Source organism: Pyrus communis, chromosome 12 (assembly GCF_963583255.1).
Source record: "Pyrus communis chromosome 12, drPyrComm1.1, whole genome shotgun sequence".
Taxonomy (NCBI): Eukaryota; Viridiplantae; Streptophyta; class Magnoliopsida; order Rosales; family Rosaceae; genus Pyrus; species Pyrus communis.
In genome coordinates, this window is record NC_084814.1 from 3,576,293 (window position 1) to 3,597,296 (window position 21,004).

A 21,004-nucleotide genomic window follows, 5' to 3' on the forward strand; every position below is an offset into this window, starting at 1 on the left:
ACGTGGCATAAATGTGGCAGCCACGTCAGCACTTAATGGAGCAATGGATGGAAAATGTAACAGAGATATTATATTGAAACAAAATAGTACGTGAGGTATGAAAATGAAATGTTTTGAAGATGTTGTATGAGGTAGCAATAGACCTCAAACCTGAGGTGGTAAAATGTAATTTACCCTTTATTTTATGTTGTAGGCCTATTTAATTGAACTATCTAAGGGTTTAGAGAGAAAGGGGGCCGGCGGCAATTAGAGAAAGTTGAGAGTGATTTAATTGTGAGGTGTGTTTGTATCACCCTATTGTTATTTATAGTAGTAGGATAGGCAAAAACCTTAACTTTTTAGGATTACAACTCTTAATAGGTAATCAATTCCTAATAGGAATATAAGATACATTCCTATATCTACTAGGATTTACACAATCACATTCATATTCTAAATATGACTGCAACACTCCCCCTTGAGTGTGTAAATACTCAACAAACAATCACATCAGATCTTCAGTAGAGAAGGTAGAATAGTTGATGAAGTCATCGGCACAACGAGTGTACGTGAGTTTCAAATTTAAGGAAATATGCATTTGTAGTAAAACTCACCAAACCTTGCTATGGTAAAACCCAAGGGTATGGGGAAAACCCATAGACTAAGAAGAAAAGTGAGAAGTATGCATAATGTCTAAAATAAACATTAAACATGACGAAGGTAGTGAACTCAACGAAGTATGATCATCCCAGGATGGGTGCCTCGTTAAAACCTCGTTAGGTAGCAAAAATCCAGGGGAAAAATGCTCCTAATCGTAGGAAAAAGAGAACATTAAGATCAAGTAGGCATGCTTCTAGATACTCCCCCTGCGTTAGACATAACTTCTAAATAAGAGAACTACAAGCGATTCAACTCAGATAACTTACGCATACCGATTCCTTGGACGAGCTTTTGAAAAGTAGACTTGGGCAATGACTTAGTGAAGAGATCGGCCAGGTTGTCCTGGGAACAAATTTGCTTGACTTCAATGTTCTGATGCTGCTGTTGCTGGTGTGAGTACAAGAACTTCGGCGTTATGTGCTTGGTGTTGTCTCCTTAATGTATCCCTTTTTTAACTGCTTGATACTTGCTGCATCATCTTAAAAAATGGTTGTACGAAGGTTAGTGATGGAAGTAAGACCACTAGTGCTTCAAATATGTTCCATAACTATTCTCAACCAAAAGTACTTATGCGATGCTTCATGTAGGGCGAGAATCTTATCATGGTTCGAAGAAGTCGCAACTAGACTTTACTTGATAGACCTCCAAGATATAGTGGCATCTCTAATGGTAAAGACATAACCCATTTGAGAACGTGCCCTACGTGGGTCAGACAGATATCCAACATCTGCGTAACCAACAAGGTGGGAATCAATTTGAGAATCATAAGGGGCGGCAACACTTGAAGATTCACGGGTATAGAACAAGCCCAAATTCGTCGTACCCTTGAGGTCACGGAGAATGTCTTTAACACCATTCCAGTGCCTGCGTGTGGGCGCATTGCTATATCTTGCCAAAAAATTAACAGCGAATGAGATGTCGTGTCTAGTGCATTGAGCCAAGTACAATAAAGCAGCCCCAATTTTACTTAGGTAAGGAACTTTGGGTTCCAAAATCTCTTCCTGATCCTCATTTAGACAGAAGGGATCTTGTTTAGCATTTTGAATCTGAACGACCATGAGTGTACTCAAAGGTTTCACTTTATCCTCATTAAAATGATGCAACACCTTTTGGGTGTAGTTCGATTGATGTACTAGGATTCCATCCGAACATTGCTCGATCTCCAGGCCGAGGCAATATTGAGTTTTCCCAAGATTCTTCATCTTAAATTCCGATTTCAAGTGCGTCGCAATTTCCCCAAGCTTTGTTGGAGTTTAGATGAGGTTTATGTCATCGATATGAACTGCAACGATTGCAAATTTGAATTGTGACTTCTTTATGAACACGCATGGGCATAATTTATTGTTCACATAACCCTGACTTGTCAAATATTCATTCAGATGGTTATACCACATCCGCCTGGATTGTTTCAATCTATAGAGTGACCTCCTCAACCTAATTAAGAGAGTATTCTGTGGTCTAGAACTATTTGAACAATTTAATGGAAGTCCTTCTTAAACTTTCATGTATATTTCCGTATCTAGATCCCCATAGAGATACGCGGTTACCACGTCTATAAGCTGCATATTCAGTTTTTCGGAAACTACCAGACTAATAAGGTAGCGGAACGTTATAACGTCCATTATGGGGGAATACGTCTCATCATAATCAATCCCAGGGCGCTGAGAGAAGCCTTGCGTTACGAGGCGTGCTTTGTATGACACTATTTCATTTTTCTCATTACGCTTCCTCACGAAAACCCACTTGTAGCCAACGGGCTTCACGCATGGTGGTGTATAATAATAGGCCCAAACACTTTACATTTTGTGAGCGAATCAAGTTTGACCTAGATTGCTTGTTTCCATTTTGACCAATCGGTTTCACGTTGACATTCATCGACGGAACGTGGTTCAATGTCATCACTAAGCATGATGTCAGTACCTTCTGAGTACGCAAATGTATCATTGACGATCATCTTATTCCTATTCCAAACCTCATCCAATGCTGCGTAATGGACCGAAATCTCACAATTCTTGGGAGGTCGACATGTTTCTTCTGAAGCATAATCGTAATCTAGAATAACTTTATGCATTAGAACGGATAAGTGAGCGATGGTCAGATTCAAACTAGGGTCACTAGTTGGTGCCGATTTCCTCTTTTGAGGTTGTGAATCCTTTGAACTAAGGGGTCTGCCATGCTTCAGAGTTTGAGCAGATGATTGGCTAGCTGCCAATGTACCTTGTCGTGTGGAAGGTGCGGCCTCCCTACTTTCGTGGATAGTCTGGCCTTCCAAGGCAGGTTGTTGACGTACGCGAGGTACATCTATCCTTGCAGGTGCGTTTGCAGTGGGTATATGTGATCTTGTCACCTTTGCTAGATCATTAAAAGCATCCGACATGCTTTGAGCAATGCTCTGAAGATTTATAAATTGTCGCACCTCAGTTTCTGACTGGGCAGTGCGGGGATTTAAATGAGACATAGTGAGAGCATACCAAGATAATTCGCGGCGTTCTCCAGGAACGTTAGCATATTTATCTCCCTTTAACGACGGGAAAACTGTCTTATCAAAGTGACAATCTGCAAAATGTGCAGTAAAGAGATCTCATGTGAAGGGTTTTAAATAGAAAATAATTGATGGCAAATCATATCGAACATAGATTCTCATTTTTCTTTAAGGGCCCATTTTGGTATGTAGTGGCGGCACTATTGGCACATAAATAGTGCACCCAAACATCCGTAATGCGAGAAGGTAGGCTTGTATCCAGTGACCAACTATAACGGTGAATGTGGTTGAGTAGCGGTGGGCTCAGGTCGACCAATATAGCTGCGTGTAACATTGCATAGTTCCAGGCAGATACAAGCAGTTTGGTTCTCATAACCAAAGTTCGAGCTATCAATTGAAGGCGCTTTATGAAAGCTTTACAGGATGTTCCACATCAATCCTTACTAACATGCAATAATCGTCAAAAGTCTGTGATGTAAACTTTCCAGCGTTATCCAGTCGAATTGACTTAATCGGATAATTAGGGTGGTGAGCCCTTAGCTTAATGATTTAAGCTAGGAGTTTAGCAAACGCAATGTTGCATATGGACAACAGGAAAACATGTGACCATCGTGTCGATGCATTAACCAACACCATAAAGTATCTAAATGGTCTGCATGTTGGTTGGATAGGTCCACAAATATCCTCTTGAATCCTCTGAAGAAACTTAGGGGGGTCGTGAATAATCTTTGTATGTGAGGGTTGAGTATTCAACTTCCCTAAAGAACACACTTTGCATGGCGGGAATCTAACGTAGGGAGGTAACCGATGCCCATGTGAAAATTTGAGGATATGGCACATCATGTCATGTCCAGGATGTCCCAAACGGTCAAGCCAAAGAAACAAAGTATGCTGGAACTCAGGCATAGGGCTAGCCACACTGTGGGTTTCTATGCTATGAGTTGTGATGCACAATCCACTCGGCAGACGTTCCAACTTCTCTTGAATACGCTTCTAGCCATATTCGTATGAAGTGATACAGAGAAATTCAAAACCATTATCTTCAGTGGTTTCAATATGATATTGATTATCTCGAATATCTCTAAAACTTAGCAACGTTCTTCTAGAACGTGGAGAATAGAGTGTCTCCTTAATGTTTAAGATAGTGCCATTGGACAACATGATACGGACCTTTCCGTATCCTTCAATCAGGTTGGATGGGCTTGAGAGAGTTGTCAAATGAGCTTTCTTGGGTATTAAGTTAGTAAAATAGTGTGCAGGGTTGCACTATCTGCCAGACAACTAACTTCCCCACTAGAAATAAACTGATTGAATTGGTCACATGCATAAATATAATTCCATTCATTCAATTAAGCATTTCGAGAAAATAATATCCATCACATAACAATCCATAATTCAAAACAAACCAAAACCAAACAAATTATTCCAAATACATATAAAAATTGTTCAAAATTAAACCATAAACCTAGAAAAGTAGGGGAGAGGGGCTGGCCACTCTTTGTGGGTTTGGCTACTAGGGGTAAACACTCTAAAAACATGTCTAATTTATTCATCCATAGGAGCTGACGCCTCCTGAAAATTCGATATCTCTATAGATGTAGTCGCATTTTCCAGATGTTCCATATATGCAAAGTTTGACTCACGATGAGAATGATACTTGGCAATAGCTTTATGGGTAGCTCGGCATACGCGTGACCAATGATCCCTTGATCCACAGCAGTATCACATGTCCATTGCAGTGGAAGCAGGCTGAATGAGAGCTTTTCCTTCGTTCTTGAAATTTGGGGCCTTAGGGGGCAAGTGGTGGATGCTGCTGGGTCACGTTGCCTCCCTTAGGTGCGGCACTCTGTTGACCTTGGGCTCGTGGTTGGGCTTGCCACCCATTGCCACGACCACAATGGTTCTTTCATTGTTTGTGGCTGTTAGAATTAGTCGCATATGCTTCAAGCGCGGCGTTCGAGTCAGTGGGTCGACCTTGATGATTCTTCATCAAAAACTGGTTTTGTTTTTTAGCGAAAAGTAAAACAGAGATCAAATCCAAAAACTTGGTGAATTTCTGTGCCCTATATTATTGCTGAAGAACAATATTGGTGGCATGGAAAGTTGAATATGTTTTCTTCAGAAGGTTTGATTCGGTAACTTCCACTTTGCAGAATTTCAACAGTGAACAGATTCTACAAACTTTAGAGTTGTATTCATTCACGGACTTAAAGTCTTGGAAATGAAGATCCTACCAGTTGTGGCTTGTTTCAGCAAGTATCTGTCTTTCTGGTGATCGAAACGGTCAGCTAGAGCAAGCCAGATGGTGTATTGGTCTTCCTCAGCGAGGTACTTGGTCTGCAGTGCATCATGGATGTGTCTTCGAATGAAGATTCTTGCATTAGCTTTTTGAGCTTCGTAGACAAGTTTGTTGTCGCCGGGTGCCTCAATGGTGGCTCTAATACCTTTTGTAGTAAGATAGAGCTTCACGTCTTAAACCCACTTCAGATAGTTTCTTCTGGAGAATTCTAAAGAGGTGAAATCGAGCTTGTTTAAGTTTGACATGTCCTTAAAACAGAAGGAAAAATATGGTTAGTCATATGGTAGTCCGTAGACATATATCGTAGAACATACATGTTCTATATACATGTATTGGTTTAATTTATGCATGAAAACTACATGTTTCATGTGGTATGTTTTGAATGAAAACTTCAGGTTTCAAAGGCACTAAATATGAAATTACAGGTTCAATTTAGTTTTTATGAACGATTAGTTTAAAAAGGGGAGGTTCCTGCAAGAAACACAGAATTCAATATACTAATTTAAGTGTAGTGGATTTGAGTTTCTACGGGAACTCAAGTGTGAGAGCTTCATTACTACGAAAGTCTGTCAACAGTTCAAAGTATAAAAATAAATTATTGAATCGTTAATGTCCAAAAGTGATCTTCGGGTCAATAATTTTGGATTCATTATCAGATTAATGGATTGCATGTCACTTTTAATTAATTCAATAAATCGAGCTATACATGGTCGATTATAGAAGCAAAAAATAATAATAAAATTTGGGTTAAAATTATTTAAAAATGCCAAATAATAGCATTGGGTTAAAAAAAACATAGCCCGAGAAAATTTGGGTTGGGTGGCATGAGTAAGGGGCTCGGGTATGGCTGCAATAGTGATAAGCTCATATATATATATATATTTTTTATCAAATTCACTTGTCTTTTCTTAGTTAGCTCTTTATATTTTTGAGTTATTTACTTTGTTTTTGTGTTTTGTAGGATTTGTCAAGCAAAGAAAAGAAAAATAGCACAAGTGGGATTTTAAGTAACAAATTCGTCAAAACTACCTGTGCAGGTCAGCTGACTTTGGAAGCAAGTTGCAGACAGCTCAAAATGAATTAAAGAATGAGCCTTATATGCTTGGAAAGCTACGAATGTCTATTTTTTTTGGAACATTTCGCGGATTGTTAATATCATTTTTCTAGAAGAAGGTATGGCCATTTTAACACTGAAAGGTTCCCAAGAGGATGAGCAGTTTGTAACTGACAAGAAAGCATTGAAAGCAATAAATCCAATAAAACTAGCAGCCAAAACTGATGCAACCAAGAACAAGCCAGTAGACACCTATTCAAATATCAGATGAAATGGAATTAAAGATGAGGATTAAGTGGGAGTAATTGTCATAAACGCTGCCCAAAGAGTTACAATTGTTTTACCATTTTCTCTCACTTATTGTCATCACTAAATGGCTGTTAGTGGGCTGAGTTATGGAGAAGAAATTGTGGCAGCAAGCAAGAACAAAAAGGCTGCAGGTTGCAGCGGCAAAGAAAAAAAAAGGAAGGAAAGGAAGGAAAAAAGGCAAGGCTGTTGCGTTCGGGAAGGAAGGAGAGGAAGGAGGAAATCTTGGCATTCTCTTCTTTCGGTTTTATCTTCTCAAACTCATGTCTTTCTTTTGGTTTTATTTAAGGATTATGTGTAACTAATTTTTAGTAGTTAGAGGCTATTTTGAAGCCCTGAATATGTTTGCAAGTTTGTTATGACATTTCGTTTGAATTACTTTTATGAATGGATGAAAATTGGTTCACTACTTGTCTCATTGATGAATTCTTTATGTGTTTTCTACGGATGCATACTTAGTAAGCATATCTAGGATTCAAATGCTATGAATATGTGTGTGCCTGCCCTTGTCGAATGAGGACCTACATATGTTCTAGAGAAGTACTTGTTAATTGCAATTAACATGTGAATCAATTTCTAGGATAAGTAAGACAACGCTAGTACTTACGATGCCTTGTGATGACTCAAGCTCTTTTCGTTCTTAATGATTTCGACTTGTTAAATCTATGAACACGCCATTCTAGATTGCATGCTAGGGACTAAGTTAAGTTGAAAACGCCATTCTTTTAACATACCACATAAGAAAGAGTAATAGGTTGAGTTCTAACATTGAGCCAACTTAAGCATCTTCATCCGAAAATGAAAGGAATTTGAATGAAACATAACATGTTTGTATGATTATTTGGTGGTGGATAGTAATTCCCCTAACTCGTTTTTCTTAATTTGTGAACTACTTAAAATATGTTTCTATTCTGTTTTTGTTCGATTTAATTTAAATAGCAAATCAACTCCAAAAATCCCAAAAATTTATGTGAGTGTAGCTATGTGTGTTTAGTGTCTGCATATAAAATTTCGTTGACTTTAGATTAGTATATGTCGGTCTAATAATTATTTTTTAATGGCTGGTCAGTAGGGACAGTAACCCAGTTTTTGTGACATTTGAAGTAGTTAGATAAAACAATCTTCTGCGGGAAAGACCCTTATTTTCATATGCTACAATTGACAAATCTTAATGTTAATAAGGAAAATCAATAGGACATTTGTGTGCTACTTCGTGGTGTGCTTTTAATCTTATCAAATAGCAGCCCATGGGTGGCTTTAGGTCGTGGGCCAAATGGGTAAGCCCAGTAGTAATAGCTTCTGGCTTTAGGGTGAACAGGGGGAAGAGGGCATAGATCAGGCCTAGTAGATTGCTGGCCTTGGTTTCGCGTGGAAAGCAAGCCCAGTGAAGCTAGCTTGCGGGTTTGGGTCACGTGAGGCCTAGCCGAAGCTAGGGCTGAGTTATTGGGTTGCGGCACAAGCCCAGTAACCAAGAAGGTTGTGGTATGCGGGCCGGGGCAAGTGGGACGCCAAGTATAACTGTAGGCCTGCAGGTCGAGTCTGGGGTCTTTGGGCCTGTGGTCCAAGGACAACGAGCCCAATGGGTTGCTGTGGTCAGTCCAAGGTGATCCACAGTGATGGTGCGGTGGGTGTGTTGCACCGTGCCCTAACTCAAAATTTTTTTTTTCGACATCCCTAGGGTTTAGGAAACCCTAAATTGCTTATAATTTATTTATATGATTTGACTCACAATTCCACATAGTAATTTAATTATGTAATGCATGAAATATATATATCGTAAGGAAAATATAAACATACAGTGGTTCATGCATCATGGGGAATGTTCTCATGCTTTGTGGACATTTCAAATATCTTCCTTTGTTTTAAGCATACTTGATTAGCAGAAAGCAAATATAAGCCTTTGAATTTTGTGGAAGATAACCTCTTCCTACGATTCATCAATTCCTCAACTTCTGGCAAGAGCGTGTTGATAACGTGTTGTAGGCCTATTTAATTGAACTATCTAAAGGTTTAGAGAGAGAGGGGGGGGGCGACAACAATTAGAGAGAGGAGATAGTGATTTAATTGTGTGGTGTGTTTGTATCACCCCATTGTGCCTTTATTTATAGTAGTAGGATAGGGAAAATTGTGTGGTGTGTTTGTATTCACGCTTTAATTAGGGCGTCAATAATTTAGTTACATGATTAGGGAAAATTAAAGCTTTAAATAAAATAAAAAATCAAAAGGCAAGATCCGAGGTCAATCCAATTACCTGTTGCCAACCACCATAGAGTAGCTTAGTGGTTGGAGACGAATTTCAAACTTTTATTTCACATGAAACATCCTGGATTCGATCTCTAACATTGGTGAATCACACGATGGTGGCCAGGGAGAGGCGGAAATGTCTCTGCAAGTCTTCCTACCCCCAGAATGGTGGACTGCCGTGGACGAAAGCGCAATCTGATCCCCTTTTTGAAAAACAAAAACAATTACTTCTTACCGATAAAAACCTTGTAAAGATAACTACTTACTCATTCTTTCTGGTTATGGGAAATCCTGAACACATTCAAAATGAACGGCATGTTTCTACATTATAAGATGCTTCTTTAATTTAAAAACATATGATCGTCGGATTCAATTTAGTGTATTTTTGTCAAATTGTATTTATCTATTTTCTTCGCTACAAATGACTATTTTAATAGTTAAATATGTCTAATTTTTTACAATGATGATATATGTATGATGAGTATAAATATAGGCAGTTATATAGCAGCCTTACAAAGTGTGCGTCAAAATATGAGTGGCTTTCTCGATCCTAATTATATATATATATATATATATATATAATAAAAATGTTGTAAAATGGGCAGTGTGTGCAATGGAATAAATGAAACAAGACACGAATTTTACGAGATTCCTCTACAGTCACTGTGACTGGAGTACATCCTCGGGGCAGCAGTAGTGCTTCCATTATAGTTTGGAATAATAAGAGTACAAGGATAACTATCTCTATTCTCTCATCTTCCTCTATTTTTCTTTCCTCTTTCTTCTTTCACAATCTCTTCCGTGAACTTATCACTTTGGTGTTGTAAGGGGTTTGTATTTATATAGAAAATAGGAGTAGTGTGCAACAAGCTTCAACAGACAATGGAATGACAACTTGCCTGTTATTTAATTCTTTGAGTGGACATCCACTGTTTTACAACACTCCCCCTTGGATGGCCACAAGTCTTCAATTGACTCGTTAAAATCTTGATCTATTTTTGGATGCTCCCCCAATGTGTAGTACCACATCTGTTGTGCTTGTTGACTTTCCATAAGCTTGGTCTTGAATTGGGCTGGAGGGTCTTTTGGTTTCCTCCAAAGATCTAAATTTACTTCATTTATCTGAAGCTAAATTTGATTCAAGGGTGGGGAACACTTGATCTTGAATTGGAGTTGTGATTTCTTCAAAGGCTGTCGAGGCTTAATCTTGAATCAAATTGGACCACGAGGAGCTTCACGTGGCAAGTGATCTTTAGCTCTGTCAGGGATGAATCGACACGTGTTTGTTGCGCTTGTTGATTCTCCATGAGCTTCGATGTATCATTTTCACTTACCTTATCTGTTCCCCTTGCAGAAGAGGTATTTTCCCTAGTTTTCCCCCATGCATGTGTGGCACCTTCTCTCACAACATTTGTCCTTGATGTAGGAATGGTATCTTCTCTGGAAGTATATCAACAGTTGAAGATGACTACTCAAGAGCAATGCTAGGTAAGCAATGAGGGAAGGATTCCAAGCAATTAGTTCTAGATTGGAAGCTTGATTCCAAGTGCCGACTGATTGCTCTCTTTCTTCTTGTCTTACAGGTAAGAGCAACAAGAAAAGGACAAGGGGAAATGTGATATGAGATACCTTTGCTTTCGAACCTAATAATATGAGATACTCTTACTCTGGTGTGACTTGTTTGAAGAAGTATTCTCAGAGAGGAAAAAAAAACTGAGTATCTCGAGATGATTAGTTGAAAATGCATTCTCGGAAAGGAGGAAAAGTTAGGCCTTTTTGCAGGTTTGCGTAGCCATAGAGTGCGGAGGTCGGCATAAATAGGGATTTCCCAATAGCAAGTAGTGGTGTTATTCCTTTACTTTTATCGGCAACTATTAGGTAATTGAAATAGTAAGATTCATGCATTTTAACCTCTGTTAGAGATCTTTGACAAAGTTGCACGTGATATCCAAAAACCTGAGATTGCGTATGAAAAATGCCAACGAACTTTATTCAAGAAAATATGGCTTTTGAAATTCGGAAAGCGGTGCCTCTTCAATTTTTGAACAAGTGGCCCTGTTGCCTCTTCTTTTATAGAGGCATCAATTGTGCTCAAAATGCACGCTCGGAAAACTACTATCTGTAGAATTTTCCCCTTCTTGCACTTCTGAGATTTTATTTGACCTCATTTTTCCTTCATCATTTCTGAAAATGGTCGTCTTATGGTTGGGGATTCTGTGATGAAGAATAACATAACCGCTACAGTGGTAGCTATGAATCTTCTCACTCCTAAGGATAACAGAATACTTTCAAAGAAGTCTGATGAACTGGCTATTCAAGACTCTTTGGCTTTTAGTGTTCAATTTTCGGGTTTTGTATCCAATATGGGCTAACGCCTACTTGCTCAAACTCACCAAGTTGAGTCATTGATGGCTAAGGTGGCAAGTCTTAAACAAGAGATTAGAGGGCTTAAGCACGAGAATAGAGAGTTACACATGCTTGCAAATAATTACTCAACGAGAATGAAAAAAAAGTTTGACCAGCTACTGGAATTCGAAAGTCGGATTCAAAGTGATCACCAGAGGTTCATTGCTAGATTTCGAAGGCAACTGATGCCTTATCCTTCTGGTGTTTTGCTAAGTATTGGGGCGCCACATGATCAATCTCCAGTGCCGTCTACTTCTGGGGTGCTGTCGAGTATTGAGGCTTCACATGAGCAACCTTTATGAAGGCTTCATCCTGTTTGTTTGTTTTAACTCATGTGTATGCACATATCTGTAATTTCTCAAAGATATCAATATATAAGCTTTATTTCATTCAATGTATTATGTTAAATACAGTAAAGCATATACTTCACTAAGATGTGGTACTTCTGGACCAAATATCAATTTATCTTTTCCTTCGTGAAGATAAATGATCTTTCTTAGTGTCTAAATATTGGTTAATCATTTGAGTATTCAACTCATAATCTTTAATCCATATGGTTCTTTAATATCATAAACATTATGGATAAGATTCGTGTTGACATGTTGTTCGATCTGTAGCTCAAGACAATATTCCTTTCAACAATTTATAATCTTTCTAGACTCTTTAGGAGTCCCAATTTAATAATATCAACTCTTGCAAGAGATTTTAGTATGTTACAACAATATCATAATGATAGTACTCACTAAGGCAATTTATACCATCCATTGGTATTGAGTACATAATTTATGCTTTACCCTTCCGGAGCTTACTACAAGCAATTTGAATCCTTCAAGGATTTTCTACACTTCATGACACATTTTCCTTTGGAATTTATACAGAGCAGTTTGCTCCCATGTATGCTTGAGGGATTTACTTATGGAGATATGATGTGGGTGACTCACAACCCTTCTATATAATTCTCCATTCATATGAACTCGTTTACCAGAGTATAATTTCTGGTTTCAATTAGTAACCTTGTGTCATATCATATGAGTGTATTTTACTGTATTACAAATGCTCATATGTAACTTCCTTGGTTCAACATCTTTTAGTTATTTGTATTGTATTCAAGTATATAGGTCCATTTTTCCATGTTCTTACAAAATTGTAATGGAATTGCCCTTCTCCATTTTTGGCTAATAATATTTCCTTTTGTCGATGTAAAAAGAACATGACTTAATATCAACATAGCTCATTGATGAATTTAGTAGCTACTTGTAAAAACCAAAATTACCATTAGTTATCATCAATCCGTGATCCCATATTTTCATGTGCATGCGCATGCATAAAAGCTTTTCATTTCTTTGGATATCCATTGCCTCTTCAAGGGTATTACACTATCTCTTCCAGGATAGTCATAGTTTAGAGAATGGGGATCATAACCTCATCTTGAGCGTTATAGAGCTTGGATTTTAATGTCCACTTCCGAGAGTTGAGTCATTGGAACCGATACATCCATCATGCTTCATGCATAAGACATTTTAATATTCCCATGATTGCAGATTGTCCTTTCTAGAACGTGTATCCATGTGGCGATTGTCATGCTTCCGGTATGCAATAGTTATGATTCAAGGATGCAATAGTTTAGTAGTGTCATATTTTTCTTCTTTCAAAGGACTGAATCTTTTGAGTTTAAGGGTCTGCCACGCTTCAGGCGTGCAACAGATAAATCATTTGCTGCCACATTATTTGGTCCAACATGGACATCAATTCTTGTAGGCACATTTGCAGTAAGTATTGTCACGCCTCGACCCGCGAATAAAGACTATTCATGAGCTAGGGTGTGAGCCATATCTTAGCTATAGAAATAAATTCTACAACCGAGATATGGTGAAAATAAAATAAAATTATAACAATTACACCATACATCAACAAAATCTTTCATAAAAATTTATCGAATATGCAACTGAAATAGAATAGTACACAAATTAATTCAAAACAAAAACCACTAACAAAAATGATAATTAAATTATAACAATTCTTTCGAATGCATGAAATATATGCAGATGAGATGGATGAATGTACTCACTCCTTTCTAATCCCGTCAATACATACTTAAGGCACCCAAGCCTGCACATCCCATACCATGCTTATACCACTTGGCTCCAGATACGTTAGAATATGAGTTAACTCCCGTTCATCCCTTAAACCCAATTTTTGTAATTAAACTCTCAGTTTCCACTTTATTAGACATGCACTTCCCTCGACGCCCAATTGTATATTCCAGCCCTTCCCTCGACGCCTGATATATACAAGATTTCATTATTTTTATATTCAACCAATTTGTATACTCAAGCCCTACATCCTATGCCTGACATATACAAAGTTCAGTATTTTATATTCAAGGGAAACTTATTCTATCATATCCCAGCCTCAACTCCGCCGTAGCACAATATTGTCCGCTTTGGGCTTACCGTTCCCTCATGGATTTGTTTCTGGGAACTCAGACAAGAACTTCCTAGTGGGTCACCCATCCTAGGATTTCTCTGGCCCAAACTCGCTTCACTTCGGAGTTCCGATGGAATCCGAAGCGAGTGAGTTCCCAAAATGGCTCGTGCTATAGGGAGGGAAGCATGTACATATAAGGCACATTACCCATTTTTTGTTGGTCGATGTGGGATTTTACAATCCACCCCACTTAAGGGGAGCCCGACGTCCTCGCCTGCACATCCTCACCAAACGGTATAGTGGCTCTGATATCATTTTGTCACATCCCAACTCGACTTCGTCGTAGCACGATATTGTCCGCTTTGGGCTTACCATTCCCTCACGGATCTGTTTTTGGGAACTTAGACAAGGAGTTCCTAGTGGGTCACCTATCCTAGGATTGCTTTATCCCGAACTCACTTAACTTCAGAGTTCCGATGGAATCCGAAGCCAGTGAGTTTCCAAAAGAACTCGTGCTATAGGAAGGGGAACATGTACATATAAGGCACATCACCCCCTCTACGTTGGTTGATGTGGGATCATACAAGTATATGTGATTTCATCACTTTCTTTACATCATTAAATGCATCTGGCATTTGATTGGCACATCGTTGCATCGTTGAATTATTCTTACTTCATTTTCTCATTGATTACTTCATTCTTTTGGACTGGTTTTTTCTCATCGTTCTTTTGGAATGGTATTTCTCCCCCTAACAGCGGGAAAATTGTCTTATCAAAATGATAGTCTGCAAACCACGCGGTAAACATATCCCCAGTTAAGGGTTCCAAATATTGAATGATAAATAGTGAATCAAATCCAACATAAATTCCCAAAATGTGATGATGCCTCATTTTAGTACGTTGTGATAGTGCAATAGACACATAGATAACACAACCAAAAACTTGTAAATGTGTAATGTTTGGTTAGTACCTAAACACGAGTTGTACTGAGAAGTATTGATGGTTGGTAATAGGTCTCAACCGAACTAATAATGCATCATGTAAAATGACATGTCTCCATGTATAAAACTGGCAATTTCGTTTTCATGAGCAGAGCTCATGTAATCAATTTCATCCGCTTAATAAATGTTTCTACTAAACCATTTTGAGTATGGACATGAGGAACTTCTGGTCCTTATTTAATAGTCTATGGATTAAGACTCTTATGATTTTTATTACAATTAAGTTAAGACACTGCAACACTTCAAACTTACGGTACTCATCAAGGAACTTTATGTCTTGATCTTAAGGATCAAGGGACTTCATGCCTGATCTTTTTTCATGATGGAACTTCAGGTCCAATCATTTTTATATGATGAGGATCAAGAAACTGTAGGTTCTGATCTGATCAAGGAACTTCAGGTCCTGTATCTACCTATCGTAACAAAAGAGAAGTACAATAAGTAAATTAAAGCAATAGGCGGTAATTCCAGTTGATAGGATTTTTACCACCTGCAAAAGTAGGGATAAAAACACTAAAAAATACTTGCAAGAGAACAAGGTTATTGTAGTATAGCAGCTCAAGTAAGGTCGTTTTCCACAATGATTGAATGAATAATTTGTGTATAAAACCAACTCTCAATTAATTACTTAAAACAAAGTTTGGAAAATATTGATTTTAGAATTTAATATAATAAAAATGAATTTTAAAATAAAACAATTAAAGAAATTAACTAGAGAACAATTTAAAAGAAAATCAATTTGGCAAAGCCTAGGGTTCAGCCATCCCCTTAACAATCCTACGCAATTTTACCAATTACTTATGAATTTCCACAAACATGCTTTGAAGGTTAGGTTTATCTAATGCATATTTTCCTCGTGATGTTCAAGCGAAAACGTATATCTAACATGCAACCCGTCTGTGATGTTCAGATTAAATATAAACATGCAAGACTTATTAAGTTTTGTGAAAACCCTTTGGAAAACCATGCAACCCTTAAGAGCGTGATGTTCGCCTTAGGTGAACTTACAATTACTAATCATAAGAAGCCCTCTTCAATTTCAGGGTGATGTTCCAACAGAAATTGCATCAAATTACTTGTTTAAAAACCGTAATGGTCGCGAATAATTAAGACAATTAGATAGTTTAATCACGGTGATTAATAATTCAAAGCAAACATGCTTCCATTCATAAGCAAATTAATAAAATCACATATTCATGCTAAGGCTCAAGGCTTCGCTCTAACAAAATAACTAGTTCCGAACAATCATAAAACAGAATATTATTACGAACATGGAAAGAAAACACCTAAAAAATAAACTTGAATTGTCAAAGGCTTGTGCGTGTCCTCCTCTCTTCCCTTCTAACCCTAATGGTAAAAAGTCTTATTTATACTACTACAAAATAAAACCCTAAAAAGTCTTAGAATAAAACTAGGAAACATAATAAAATAATAAAACAGAAAATAAAAGGTTTCCTATTTAAACTGAAATTCAGACTTATCAGGAAATCAGGCCTTTGACCAACCAAATAAACTACGATTTGGTCCCAAAAGGTCTCTTTTGAAAGCTGGAGACGCCCCCTACAATTCCTCAGAATGAATCTTCCTCAAAATATGTCATCTTGACCTCCAAAATACCAAAAATGTCCAAAAACATCAATTTGGAAAAGCTACATGCTGGGCCTTTATTTCATCGCCACAGTCAAACGGCTTAGTAGAAAAATCTGAAATTTTGAAACAATTATCTTAAAAGACTCACAAACATTCTCCAATTAGAATCACTCCAAAAATTCATCTGTTTAATCACTTTTTGCTCCAAAGGAAGTCGAATATCCTACATTGAAAATATATAATAAAGTATCAAAATTCTACCAAAATAACTAATATATTAATACTAAGATAAGGGTAAAATATATGGTATAATATCGGCTTATCACCAGCCATAGTAAATAAATTGGATATACGTAAATAAAGCTTGTGACAATGACTTTAATTCAATACCATTCACATAAATTAAAAACTTAAAGCAATAGGCAGTAAAACCATCTATGATAAATAAATTATTTTAAAGTAAATAGAAATTGTGAAAATGTTTCAAGACAATACCATTCACATAAAACAAAAAGTATCAAATTCCTTTTTTTTTTCTTTGACCTTTTTCCACATAGTGCCAAAGCACCAAAACCTTTTTTATTATTTTATTATTATTTTTGCTTTTTCCACATGGTGCCGTGCACCGTTCAAACCTTTGTCCCCATTTCCCCCTTTTTTTTTTTTTTTTTTTTTTTTTTTTTTTCTGTGAACAATTCCAACACATCAAAGTAGCTATTCTGGAGCTTTATGGCTGGTAGCTTTTCTTTGCCCTGAGCAGAAGCCATCCTACATAATTATCTCTCAATTTCTTGTAGGTAATGGGGAGCTTTGGGGACATTTCCAGCTTAATTCAGAGAAAGAGAGAAAGAGAGAGAGAGAGAGTAATAGGGCCTGAAACGTCAAGCTTTATTTCAGAGGATTGCAACGCCATCAAAAGACAGCGGCCATGGGCGCTTGGCCAAGTAGTGTAAAACTCAAAGCTAGAATTATCGTGAGTCCTAGAGATTCATTGAGAACGATGCAATCTGGGTTTCCAACTTTGATGAGATTCTTTTGGATCTCTGAAAACCAGTTGTCAGGTGGGAGTTTTCTTATCTCGTGATGACTACAAGTCGTTGTAAATTTCAATTCTCACCGGAATTTGTTAGAGAGCTTCTGGTGCGGTGGGAGAGATGGAAAATGAACATACTTTTTATTCTGTGATATTTTAGCTAACGGAGGTGAGAGGTAGATAATGCTTCACCTTTCCACTGACATAAAAGCTTCTCGTGCTGACAACGTGTTGTAAAATGGGGGTGGTGTGTGCAGTGGAATAAATGAAATAAGACACAAAATTTACAAGGTTCCTCTACAGTTAATGTGACTGGAGTACATTCTCGAAGCAACAGTAGTACTTTCAGTATAATTTGGAATAATAAGAGGACAAAGATAATTATCATTATTCTCTCATCTCCTCTGCCTCTCTTTTTCTTTCCTCTTTCTTCTTTCACATTCTCTTCCGTGAACTTATCACTTTGGTGTTGTGTGGGGTTTGTATTTATATAGAAAATAGGAGTAATGTGCAGCAAGCTTCAATAGACAATGGAAGGACAACTTGCCCATTATTTAAGGATTTGGATCCTCTCCTGAGCTCAGAAATCTAAGCCTCCTGACCAAATCACATGGGCCGTTGGATTTTGATCCAACGACTGCAATTATTATAACTTTTAGAGGGACCCCCTGTTTGTAGTCGTTGGATCAAAATCCAATGGCCCATGTGATTTAGTCAGAAAACTCATATTTTTGAGTCAGAAGAGGATCCAAATCCATTATTTAATTCTTTGAGTGGACATCCACTGTTTTACAAAAAAAAAAAAAAAAAAAAAAAAAAAAAAAAAACTAATCTTTTATCATAAAGTGAAGAACATTTCTCAGATAATCCAATAATTGACTGAAAAGCATATGCTATGTGACATGTAATGATGTTGTGTAAGCCACAATAAACATGTGCATGAATTGATAATTGTACTTTCGCGAGTTAGTAAAACACATCTTGGGCCTGCAGGCCCAAGCCCCACCCAGACCAACCAATGTCTTTTCTTGGGCTCGTCACCTTTCTTAGCCCAACAGGCCACTCACCTATTGAGGACACATGCCTTATGCCTACTTTGCTGAAGAGCTCATAGGAGGGAGATGGCTGGATAAGTCCCATCACCAAATTGCACATATTTAATTATTTATTATCCCGTTTGATATGAATGTAACTTATAGATTGTGACAGAAAGATTAATAATTATTTTATGTTTTTTATTATCAAGATTTCAGAAACCACCAAAAACCAAACAAAATTCCGTTGAACTTTACAATTTGACGAGTTATTGATTAACAAATTTTCTTTATACATGTCATAATCGAAACTATTTATTTTTTAATCATCATAAATGGCGTGTGTTTGTGTAAAGGGAAATTGAATAAGAGGAATGAAAATTACAATCGGTCCAAGTGAGTCAAAGTGCTTCTTCCTTCTTCTTCATATAAGGACTATTTTATTTCAAAATAATACATCCGTTACATTTTCCATCCATGGATCCATTAAGTGCTAATGTAGTTGCCACATATATGTCACGTGGCAAAAAAAATATTTTTAATTTTTTTTTTAAAAACCTGAATTTTCTCAAAAAAAAAAAAAGAAAAAAAAGAAGGGTAAATTACATTTTTATACCTCAGGTTTGGAGCCTATTTCAATTTCTTACAACATCTTCAAAACATTTCACTTTCATACCTTAAGTACTGTTTTATTTCAAAATAATATACCTGTTACATTTTCCATCCATAGATTCGTTAAGTGCTGACGTGGCTGCCAAATGTGTGCCATGTGGCAAAATATTTTTTTTTTAAAACCTGAATTAAATTAAAAAAAAAAACCCATCCCCGACCCACCCCCTTCTCCCATCCATCATCACCCACTCCAAAATCCTACCTGAGCTACCCCTCTCTCCCATCCCCCATCACCCACCTGAGATTAGGTGGATCTACCACAAACCAGTGCAAAAATCATCTCAAACTCAAAATCCCCATCTCAAACTCTCCAAGATGAATCTACCACAAAACCACCCGAGATTAAGTGTGATTCGAGGTCTCTGTGCAAAGGAGGTGGGTCCCGGGGGAGGGGGGAGGGAGGGGAGGTTGGTCGCTGGGTCGCGGACGCGCGGGGGAGGGGGTGTTGGGGGACGAACTGGGTTATAGTTTTTTTTTTTCTTCCTCTTCCTCTTCTTCCTCTTCTTCTTATTGCAGGTGGGGAACTGGGTGGGGGGGGGGGGACGAACTGGGTTTGCAGTTTTTTTTTTCTTTTCTTTTCTCCCTCTTCACTTCGTCTTCTTCTTATTGCAGGTGGGGAACTGGGGGGGGGACGAACTGGGTTTGCAGTTTTTTTTTTCTTTTCTTTTCTCCCTCTTCACTTCTTCTTCTTCTTGCAGATGGGGAACTTGGGGGGGGGGTGTTGCAATTTGTTTTTTTTTCTTCCACGTCAACACTTAACGGATCGATGGATGGAAAATGTAACAGATGTATTAATTTGAAATAAAATAGTACTTAAGGTATGAAAGTGAAATGTTTTGAAAATGTTGTAAGGAATTGAAATATGCTCCAAACCTGAGGTATGAAAATGTAATTTACCTTTTTTTTTTTTGTTGAGAAAATTCAGGTTTTAAAAAAAAATTTAAAAATTATTTTTTTTGCCACGTGGCATATATGTGGCAGCCACGTCAACACTTAACGGATCCATGGATGAAAAATGTAATAGATGTATTATTTTGAAATAAAATAGTACTTAAGGTATGAAAATGAAATGTTTTGAAAATGTTGTAAGGAATTGAAATATGGCCCAATCCTGAGATATGAAAATGTAATTTACCCAAATCTTATTATTTTCAAAAACTTATTTTCAATTGGATATTATGAATGTGTTACGAGAATTTATGTGCATCAGTAAATATCTTATAAGAAATCAATCGCATTTTTACTATGATTCTAGATAATTTAGTAAACATCTTGGATATAATTTTGATTCTTTCCCATTTCAACTTCTCCGAAATTTATTTCCTTCTCAATTTTTCTCTTATTTTGTTTACGGATTATTAAACAAGTTATTATGTTGATTACAAATAAATAAACGAGTTGTTAATTCAATTCCTGGTCAATTCCATTTTTCTTATCTTGATTACAAACTAGTAAAATATTTAATTATGAAACAAATGAACGGACGGCTTCATTGTAATTTGGAAGCCAGTGGCCCCATAGAGAGCATGTACAGACCCAACTGACACACTCGTTTCATTTACTCGAGGAATCTCCAAGTCAACATCGTTGACTCCCTCCACCCGTCACTTCAGCTCAATTCCAACCTTCCAGTCTTCCATCTCACACGCGCTTCTTCCCCAACGCGAATCCGCATCTTTCTCCACAGAATATGCCACGTGTGCACCCTCCCCTCTGTACTAACCCCGGTTAGTTTACCCATCCCCTTCCTTACTAACCCTAGTCGAATCTATATATATCCACACTTCTTTCTCTCTCCTCCCCGTTCAATCTCTCTC

At 37.5% G+C, this 21,004-nt stretch overlaps 1 protein-coding gene across 1 annotated transcript; it reads right to left on the reverse strand.

The window, feature by feature from the left end:
* Positions 1 to 1,268: 1,268 nt before the first annotated feature.
* LOC137711323 (secreted RxLR effector protein 161-like) lies at positions 1,269 to 1,841 on the reverse strand. The gene has a single exon (XM_068450553.1). The coding sequence runs from the start codon at positions 1,839 to 1,841 to the stop codon at positions 1,269 to 1,271; it is 573 nt and encodes a 190-aa protein (XP_068306654.1).
* Positions 1,842 to 21,004: the final 19,163 nt, after the last annotated feature.

Bases quoted from the DNA above. Each gene is read 5' to 3' on its own strand.
- LOC137711323 (XM_068450553.1), bottom strand. From the start codon at position 1,841: ATGAAGAATCTTGGGAAAACTCAATATTGCCTCGGCCTGGAGATCGAG.